This window comes from Marmota flaviventris, chromosome 17 (assembly GCF_047511675.1).
Source record: "Marmota flaviventris isolate mMarFla1 chromosome 17, mMarFla1.hap1, whole genome shotgun sequence".
Lineage (NCBI taxonomy): Eukaryota > Metazoa > Chordata > Mammalia > Rodentia > Sciuridae > Marmota > Marmota flaviventris.
In genome coordinates, this window is record NC_092514.1 from 6,056,932 (window position 1) to 6,067,872 (window position 10,941).

Below are 10,941 nucleotides of genomic sequence, written 5' to 3' on the forward strand. Positions count from 1 at the left end.
ATACACATAAACTAAAATGTTTCAAGTTCAAGAAGGCACAATGAAGATTTAAGAGTAAGAAACTAAAGATAAGTGGATATGAAAAAGAAATATATAAAATGAGAGAAGCAGAAATATACTCGAAATTTTCTCTACAAAATATATTTGGTATGCAGTTAATGCTGTTGTCCTCAATCCCTATGTAATTCACCTGTGGAATTTAAAGACTCTCATCAAACCCCCTAATACTCCCTATTTCTATTCTCCTGAATGTGTTTGGTGGAGTGGCACTAAGCTGTCTGTGCTTATAAATAGATGTAATCTTAATCCTCTCGCCTATTCACTGCAAAGAAAAACATTTTCAAAGTATGTGAATGTTTTACTTTGGTAGAAATGGCGTGCCTTTGTGATTTTGTAGTTGTTTTGTTTTGTGTCTTTTGTCATTGTTCACATGATCTGGGAGTAAATGAAAAAAGTTATTATATTAGGTGTTTTTAATTTTTTTTAATTTTTTTAAATTAATTATACATAATTGTTGAATGCAGTTATGCACTTTGATATATCATATATAAATGGGGTATAATTTCTTATTTTTCTGATTGTACATATAGACCCATATCGGTCATGCAGTCATATATGTACATAAGGTAATAATGTCTGTTTTTTTTCTACTGTCCTTCTTATCCCCATATCCCCTCCCCTCCTTTTACTCCCCTTCAGGTATTTTTAATAAGATAAAAAATTCAAGTAAGCTAATTATTTGTTTTCTAATTTATTTTTTATTTACTTTTTGTAATTTTAAAGAGTTCTTTCAGTTTAATATTATGATTTTTTCAAACATATTTAAAAGTAAAATTAAATTACTTAAGTATATTTTATATGCAATGATAGTATTATTAACTAACAGAATTACAAATATACTGAAAACTTGTAAAATCACAAACATGGACCCAAATTTATTAAGATATTAATTTATATCAATTTAAATTAACATATTTCTAATCTTTGTCCATTTTTTTCAATCATATTTAGGATTAAAAGAAGTCATCACTTCTTTTAATTACTTAAATAGTTACACAAATGATTTTCTAATAAAAAAAAAAGTATGGACTTGCAATGATTTCACTAGGTTAAAACCAGATCATTTATACCTGTTTCTATTGCTTGTAATTGGTGATAAAACTGATTTTAATTAAATTAAAGATCACGTTTTAAAATTTTATGTATACACTTATAAATTCCTCAATTAAAAGTCAGAAGCCTATGTTTAGACAGTTCATCTCATGAAAAAGATTTTTAATATTATTACAATAACTTTAAACAACATTAAAACCACCAAAGAAAGAAAATTAACATTTTTCTCTGAAGAATTGTAATGTAACTGAGAGAACAAAGCTATTTTTTTTTTTTTACCAATTTGAACAATTCTGGAATGAAAACACATTTATTCAAATGAGAATAAATAAAAGAAACCCAGAATGATTTTATTTCAGGATACACAATAGCCAAGTAATAATTTACATTAGAGATGTAATGCTTATGATGCTCCCGGCTCATTATTCTGTCAAAGAATGAAAGGATAAGAACTGTTGAAAATTCCTTCTACATTTCATTATATTCTGTCTTCAAATATTTCAAAACCTTTACACACTATTGAATCTACTTGCTCGTTCACTAAATTCTTTAGTTTTCAAGCTCATAGAAGCAACTTTTTTGGTGTGTGCTCATTCTGAAGCTTTTAATATTTTTATTTGCATTTATCTTATGTGGCTTATTGACATTGACTTTCTACCTTGTATCTTGCAAGTTATTTTATTAGAGTGGGTCACATAAGTACTAACCAGGGAACAAAACAGTGCATACTTTGTGGATATCTGTGTGGTAAAAGCAGATGTCTAAAATAAAAGTTGGGAGACCGGCGTGTCCTTGGGGTAGAGAGTGGGACGTCCGGCTTCTGATCGGGATCCTTCTTTGCTTCTTTGCGCTAGCCACGAAAGAACGAATTAAAAATGGGTGATGTTGAGAAAGGCAAGAAGATTTTTGTTCAGAAGTGTGCCCAATGCCACACGGTGGAAAAGGGAGGCAAGCACAAGACTGGGCCAAATCTCCATGGACTGTTTGGGCGGAAGACAGGTCAGGCTGCTGGATTCTCTTATACAGATGCCAACAAGAACAAAGGCATCACCTGGGGAGAGGATACACTGATGGAGTATTTGGAGAATCCCAAAAAGTACATCCCTGGAACAAAAATGATCTTCGCTGGCATTAAGAAGAAGGGAGAAAGGGCAGACCTAATAGCTTACCTCAAAAAAGCCACTAATGAGTAATAGCTACTGCCTTATTTATTACCAAACAGAAATGTCTCTTGGCTTTTTTATGTGCACCATAATTTAATTGATGTGATACACCAGAAATCCAGATCATGAATGACTGACAAAATTATTTTTGTTGGACAATCCTGATTTAAGTAAAACTTACTTGTAGTTAAATTAATATTTTGGTTATATTCCCACTTCAGTAAATTCTATCACTGTTTCCCCTTTTTAAAGTTGTGGTTGGACTTAATTAGTAATGTTCGGTATTTCACAAAAATGGTGAATGACATCTGAAAACTGGTTTTATATTTAGTTTTATAGAACTGATTATGTGAATATGTTTAAAATATGGGGGAAATCCCTTCGCTCTCTCAGAACCAAGCATGATTCACATTTGTTTCAATTTGTGTTCATTAGCCTATTAAAGGTTGAAGATAAGGAAGCAGTGTCTACTTTATATTTTTGTTGACCATGCCAATTTAATTAGAATTCCCTGTATCTAAAATGCTGTTCTTTCCTTATGGAAAGGCATTTTTAGTGTGGTTTATGTATGATATTAAATAAAGAATATTTAACACTTCTCAAATTTAAAGCTGATCTATAAGTTCAGATGCTTTTTAAGTCAGCATAATACAGTAACAAGTTAGACTTTACTTTTTAATCCTTTATTTTCTAAGACTTAAGTTATCATTCAGGATTGTTTTTAAACAACTATTCAGAAACAATACTATGGAACATCTAGGTGGTTGGTAGTGGTGCTTTTTGCCAACTTATTAGATGGAAAGATTAAGGTAAAAGAGATATACCCATCCATAAAATTTGTAAAATACGTTATCATAAGATTTAAGATAATTAAAAACAATCACAGATCATGAAAAAAATAAAAAATAAATAAAATAAAATAAAAGTTGGATTGCCAAGGTTAAGTATCAGCATTATTAGGAAACTTAAATTTCCACTACAATTTTAAAGCAACATATTTATTATCAACACATTTTGGAGAGTAATTCTATATACCAGAAGTTTCAGATTGATGGTCTTTGAACTTGAATTTCTTATAGTCATGTTCCAGAAAAGGTGAAAAATAATGCCACCCTGGAACATGCATTCTTCACAAACAGACTCCACTGTGCTCTATGATTTTACATCCTTCCACTTCACACATTTTATATTTCTCATTACTTTCTATAATAATATGGGTTTGAAACCCTTGCATGCTGTACTCATTGATTGAATAGGAACAGGATAATGTGTATACAATATCACTTTCTTCCCTTATTATCATGGAGCTTGCTGACAGTTTCAATGACAATCATATTGGTTATCACGTGTTTAATAATTGATAAGCTACAATGATTGACACACTATATTCATTAATTAATCTACTTTTTCCAACAGTCATGTACATACAGTTTTATAAGTGTTTATTTACCCCAGATAGAGTAGCAAAGAATCACAAAGATTATATTATATTTTCAAGGGCACACTATTAAATTTCAGAGACTGTTGCTTTTGCAGACTAGACAGTACACAGAGGAAGCAAAATTCAAAATTATAAACGATACTCAAAATGCAATATCTCCACAGTTGTATTAAAATTTTCTCTTTCTAGAAGTTATTTATATAAATAACCCATTATAGAATGATTTTAGTTATTGTCAAGGTACAGTTTTGTGACCTGGCTGAGTCACCAATACGAACAATTCCAGACAGCAATATGAATTTATTCTCCAAATAACAAATATTAAAATTTTGTGAGATTAAAAATTGTCTGAGGTGTTATATGTCTCTCCTTGCACAAGAAGCAAACCAGAATGGCACATGCTGGAGTAGAGCCACCCACAGATTCTAAATGAGGGTGAATCAGTGCTGATCAGGAGTTCATATGTTACATACATACAACACACAATCCTGTGGTATTGCTAAACCAAATCATTTGAGTAGAGACACAGACCTGTCTATTCAGATCTGTTTCTAGACTGAGGCCTGAGAGACTTCATGGGCACTATTACAAAACTACAGTAAAGTAGAGATCAGTAGAGTAGGATAACCAAAAAAGGGATCCATATTCAAATTAATAATAAAATAAAAATTTGACACAATATATATTATTAAATTATACAAAAATCAATTTGAAGAAAAGTGAATGTTTCATATTAAATGACTTAAAAATTTAAAATATATGGCATATGATCCTCAAATGGATAGAAAACAGCAACCACAAAAAGCAAGGAAATTTAATAAAAATTATAAAAAGTCTTGAAAATAAAAAATAATGTCGCTAAATTTAAAAGGAACGGGTTTAGATCCTAGAGTAGCCCAAATGATGTCAGAAACTATTAGAGACAAATTCACCTAAGATGAGCCACAGAGAAGTTTCATTTTTAAGGAGAAAATGTTTAATTTAAACAAAAAAATCATTTTTTTTTAAATAGAAAGGCCAAGACCATTTCTCTTATCACCAACAACTAATAGTTATGTCATCAAACTTCTGAGAAAAATAACATAGGATTCTATATTCTACTCTTATATTTTAAGAATAAAAACAAAGAAATTTCATACATAAAATTAATAGTGAAAGAAACATAGTAGGTGTGTTTGTAAAAGAAGAAAAACAGAAATGTAATTAACTATTATTTGTAAAGCAAACACATTTTTATACTTATCAAAATGGTCACACTAAAATCTAATAAACAAAAATAAACGTGTGAAGATTTCAATTTATTCAAAATATGATATTGAATAAATTTGATATTGTTAGAAACATTGAATTAAATATATTTTCAAAAATAAATGCTAGATGTATGTATGACTTCCAATCCATGTGAATTGAAAGAATTCATTTAAAAATTTATCTGAAATTCCTAACTATATTCAACAAATACTTATTAAGTGATAACTCTGCCAAGCTTTCTTATAAGTGTTTAGGATGCCTAAGTAAACCAACCAACAACAACAGAAAAAAAAATCTTTTTGAAAACACAGAAAATACAAACACACATGCGCACATACACAAACACACACACAAACACTTCTGTTCCCTTAGATCTAGTTTTGGAAAGTAAGGAAATTGGGGCAGGTGAGAGAACAAAAAGAAAGTGACAGCAAGAAATAGAACATTTATCATGACAGAAATAACACATCAACACAGGGCAATATTTCAATAGCTTAAAACCATGTAAAAATATTAATCTCTTATGATGCAATTCAGTGATTGTCAGATTAAAGTAAAGCAAAAATCCAAAAAAAAAAAAAAAAGAAATACAAACAAGTATATTAAGCAAGTGCTAAAGTAAAGAAAGCTGGTAAAACAACATTAACATCAGTGAGCAGTATAGAACTCAAGGTAAAAAAACATTAAGAAGTAAAAATAGGAAACAGATTAAACAAACACTATTGGAAGAGATTAAAAAAATCACAAAGTTCTACTTACCCATGTTATACATGATTACTGGACTCTGTTTTTAAAAACTACTCTAGAGGAGACAACGAGTTTTCCATTTAATTTTGTTGATGTAATTCTAGAATATTAAAAATATGGGCATGTATCAACAGATGAAAAATTCTAAGTAAAATATTAACAAATCCAAATGAAACACACTTACATCATGATTAAATAGAGGTTAACCCCCAAATGTATGAATTGTTAAAAATCACAAAAATTGTAATATAATAAACTGCATTACCAGATTAACCCTAAAATTTTCTGCAAATGGAACGTACAGGTATTATCATATCTCTAATACATTTACAATAAATTATTTACAAGTAATAATGTTTTATTAACAATATAATCAACATTCTCTACTTAAAATCCTAAGTTGTCCAGGAATCCAGAAGTTCAATTGGGCTCAACGAAATGAGACTTACTAGTAAGTGGTGAGGTTCAAACAACATGTGTATGATCTCTTGACTTCTTTTATTGTCTTTAGCTTATCAATAATGTCTTACATAACAAGTGCAATTAAAATAATCTGCTGAATGAAGATGATCCAATCTAATATTGTTTTTCCATATTTCCCTGCAGACTGGATGTTATTTCCTTTGAGAGGGAAAAGTGACGCTGGAAAGCTGAGGATTTGGAGGGCAGATAACTTGGAAGGGCATTTGTGAAGAATGTTTGGCAAATGAGGAGTGAGGAAGCCGAACGTGGTTGCACCAACTGATACTAAGGACAAGGCTAAATAAATCTTTCACTTGTCTCTTAGTTGAATAAAAATCACTAATTTTGGAGGTTACACAACTGCACAAGATGTTATTAGTCTCTCATTAATTTTGCCATAGTAACATCTCTGAACTCTGATGTGTGGGTTATGATTATTAGGGAGGCCTAGGTTACTCTTCAAGGACCTGATGACTGCTTCTGCTGAAAATATTCACTGTTCCTTCATTTGGACTTGCAGATGTCTGATATATGAATGGAAAAGGATGAAAAGTCTTGACATCTCTGTCTTCATATTACACCTGTCTCCTCTTGGTGCCTTTATCTTTGGGTAATTCTGCTCAGCTCTGCAGTCATGTTGATTATTTGAAAAGTGTTTTATTCAAAATTATAAAACAGGTTAACTTGACCTAGACTAGCCTCACCCTTCAAGGCTAAAGTTTCACGTAAAGCTTCCATGGCAGGAAATACCTAACCATTGAAAGGAGCAGAAAGGTGTGGGCACCTGAGTTTCTGGATTTTCTCCACCTCTTCTGTAAAGAAATATTCCTCCCCTTTATTAACTCATCTCTTGCCTAAATTATTCCTATCTTGTATCTATGATCCCTCTACTCCCTGGGGTTGAGAAATTGATTCATGAGCAAATCTTCCTGTTTTAGTCAGTTTTTTTTCTTTGCTGTGACTCAAAGACCTGAAAAGAACAATTTTAGAGGAGTAAAAGTTTCTTTGGGGACTCTTAGTTTCAAAGTCTTACTTCATAGTCAGCTGGCTCCATTCCTCAGGGCTCAAGATGAAGTAGAACATCATGGTGGAAGAGTGTGGCAGAGGGAAACAGCTCACATGACAATCAAGGATGAGAGAGAGAGAGAGAGAGAGAGAGAGCACTTTCCAGATACAAAATAAGTACCACTAAGGAATGGCATCAATGCCCACCTCCTCTAGCCACACCCTACCTATCTTCAGTTACTATTCAGTTAATCCCCATCAGGGAATTAATTCACTGATTGGCTTAAGGCTCTCATAACCCAATCATTTCACCTTTGAATGTTCTTGAATTGTTTCACAAGTGAGTGAAACAAGTTTCCCAACATGCTTATGGATGTTCTGTGAATTATTTTCCCAGATCTGACTCAGAAACGTAATAGGGATGGAGAAACCTATTGAATTTGTCTAATAGCATATTCAAGAGATGAAAATAATAAATCATTATATAAAACTCCCTGGTCTGAGAAATAAATATGAGCCTGGAATGCTTTAAATAATGATTTAATAACTGATGTGCCCTTCTGTGATTTTTTTTTCCAGTTGAGCTATTCAGGCCCAAAACTTGTAGAATCATGATAGACTTCTCTTTTTCATCTCACATTCCATATATTATACATGCACAAATCCTTTGGCTCTATATTCAAAATTCATCTCAATTTGACCACTTCACAAACTTCACAGATGTTCTCTTTGCTCAAACTCTCATAATATCCCATCTGGACCACTGCAATAGCCTTGCATCTGATATCTCTTCTAGATTCTGTGTCTCTACAGGCCTCTCTCCACAGAGCAGCCAAGAGAATTTCTCTTAACATACATCTTACCTCTGTTATACTCCTATCTCTTTAATGGTTTCTCTTCCCATATAGGATAAAATCTAAGAGTTGCATATAAGCAACATTACCATGATAATTTAGATAATAATTCACCAAAAAAGAATGTATTATAGGGGCTGGGGATTTGGCTCAAGCGGTAGCGCCCTCACCTGGCATGCGTGCGGCCTGGGTTCTATCCTCAGCACCACATACAAACAAAGATGTTGTGTCCGCCGAGAACTAAAAAATAAATATCAAAAAATTCTCTGTCTCTGTCTGTCTGTCTCTCTCTCTCTCTCTCTTAAAAATAAAAGAATGTATTATATATGTCCATAATGTAATGCGGTGAGGGACTTTGAATTATTTAGTAGGCCTTAGTAGCACTTCTGAAGTTGTGGGTATGTGTGTGTATATGTGTGATAGTGCATTGTGATCATTGGTACCATTCTATTATTAATTTATTTCTTTTCAATTATTTCATTAGACTATAGTTTCAATCGCAAAAAATAATGAAAAGATGCATTATTTTCCATCTTTCATTCATTTCCCAAGCCCTGTATAATGGATATTGTACATCATGCATATTCTGTCTCTCTCTCTCCCTCTCCCCCCTCCTCTAGGTAGAAATAAATAGAAAATGATTTCATTACTTGTGTGTGTGGGTGTGTGTAGTGTGTGTGTGTGTGTATGTGTGTGTGTGTGCGTGTGTATAATGTTTCCCATGAATTTGCCAGACTACTATATTTCTTCTTAAAGAAAATTCTTTAATGCTTTAATTTGCACTATTATAGAAAAGGAAATAATTACAAAATGTATCAGCAAATATAATTCAGAACAAAGAGTATATGTAGGTGTGGTTATAGAAATAGTTCATATGAAGCTCTGCACAAAAGTCTGGACCTCTTCATACAGTAAATCAATTTTCTCTGGTCTGGCATGTCTTTTCTCTTGATCTATTATCTTATCTTTAGAGAAGGCTCCACCAAGTGTCTCTAGATAAACTTATATTCCTAGGTATTAAACTCATTTTCTTCAGATCACAAGATTTAAGAAGATAGTAGAAATGGAATTTAAAAGATATCCATCACATTCTGTAGTGTATAATTTAAATTTACTTGTGGTATTATTAAAATTTTCCTTGGAATAGACATTGGAGAAGATGATGTTGGGTTTAACTTTATCAATAACACTTGTTTATCAAAGATGCAATAATTAGAAATAACTCTACTAATATTTTCAAATTATCCTGACTAGATGAGCTCAAGCAACACAAAAACTAAATTCCTTATATAGCAGTAAAGGTTAAAGGAAATCAACTGGTCAAGAAAGTAAAAAAAAAAATTCACAGATAAATAAGGATTCATATTGTTAGGTATGGATTGTTATCCTTTGGGAGAATATAGCAAACATGTTTTCTCTTTCCCAAGTCAAATGTATATACATTTACACATAAAATGATAGAGCTAATCTCCAAGTAAAGAAGATTTGGAGCTGAGTGCAGTGGCACAACCCCATAATCCCAGTGCCTTGGGAGACTAAGGGAGGGAGATCTGGAGTTCAAAGCCAGCCCAGAAAAAGTGAGGAGCTAAGCAACTCAGTGAGACCCTGTCTCTAAATAAAATACAAAACAGGTCTAGAGATGAGGCTCAGTGTTCAAGTGCCCCCAAGTTCAATCCTTAGTACCCCCCAAGGAAAAAAAGAAAATTTGGTAAAACCAACTGAAATATATAAGGATGTATTTATAATTATGTTGATTATAAATTAGATAATAAACATTGTTTAATTAAGGAGCCACCTTTAGTTCATTGGACAAATGCTTAGTATGTATTGCCATATTTTTAAGAATCCCATTGAGAAATGGAGAAAGATTGAGTAATAAAGGTTGAATAATCAAAGATCTAGAACCTCCACACTTTAGATTAAGCTTTTAGAGGTATGCAAAGCAATTTTGCACAGTGTACATAGATGAATTTAGTCATATGTTAGGAGGAAATTTGGGGATTAAGGAAGCTAGGTAGGGCTGGGGATTTGGCTCAAGCGGTAGCGCCCTTGCCTGGCATGTGTGTGGCCCGGGTTCAATCCTCAGCACCACATACAAACAAAGATGTTGTGTCCGCCGATAACTAAAAAAATAAATATTAAAAATTCTCTCTCTCTCTCTCTCTCTCTCTCTCTCTCTCTCTCTCTCTCAAAAAAAAAAAAAGGAAGCTAGGTAAATCAGTGTGGTGTGGAGAGACACAGTAGAGAGAATTGTGGAGGGGAAGGGCCTTTAAGGACAGTTGAAATTTTAGGAGGGATAATCTGATAAAATGGAGTAGCACAGATATTCCCCCCAAAAAGAGAACCTCTACCAACTAAATTTACTAGCTGAGTAGAGTGGGTTGTTGTTCCTGAATACATTGGTAACTGTAAATACTAAACAAAATATCTCAGAATTAAAACAAATCTAGGCCCACCAATTTTGAGGATGATGCAGGTTAACTCATGTTGACTGAACTTCATATCAAAAGCTATTAAAAATTTAAGGCAGAGAGCCCTGAGAAGGTATACCCTGAGTTTTTCAATATGAATGTTACCTTAAAATATGTTTCCTCTTTCAATTATTTTATCACATTTCATATGATAAATCTTTCCATTAAACTGGATAAATTGACCACTGTAAAATATGTTCGCATACTTCTATATAATTCTCTTATTCTTAACTAAAATAATATATTAACTGATTATTAAATATTGCTTACGGATGAATTAATAATAATAGTGATAATCATTCAGAAAAACATTGCTACCTCTAAAATAAGGAAAGGCATTTTTAAAGTGGCTATCAGCATAACTAGTTTCAATATCTTTATTTCCCTGATAAAGGCATGCATTTCTAAAAGTTACAATGAATTACAAATAAGCA

At 32.3% G+C, this 10,941-nt stretch overlaps 1 protein-coding gene across 1 annotated transcript; it reads left to right on the forward strand.

The window, feature by feature from the left end:
• The first annotated feature begins 1,894 nt into the window (after positions 1-1,894).
• On the forward strand, positions 1,895-2,880 carry LOC139702339 (cytochrome c, somatic). Its single transcript, XM_071603304.1, has one exon. The coding sequence runs from the start codon at positions 1,989-1,991 to the stop codon at positions 2,304-2,306; it is 318 nt and encodes a 105-aa protein (XP_071459405.1). The 5' UTR covers positions 1,895-1,988; the 3' UTR covers positions 2,307-2,880.
• Positions 2,881-10,941: the final 8,061 nt, after the last annotated feature.

Bases quoted from the DNA above. Each gene is read 5' to 3' on its own strand.
- LOC139702339 (XM_071603304.1), top strand. From the start codon at position 1,989: ATGGGTGATGTTGAGAAAGGCAAGAAGATTTTTGTTCAGAAGTGTGCC.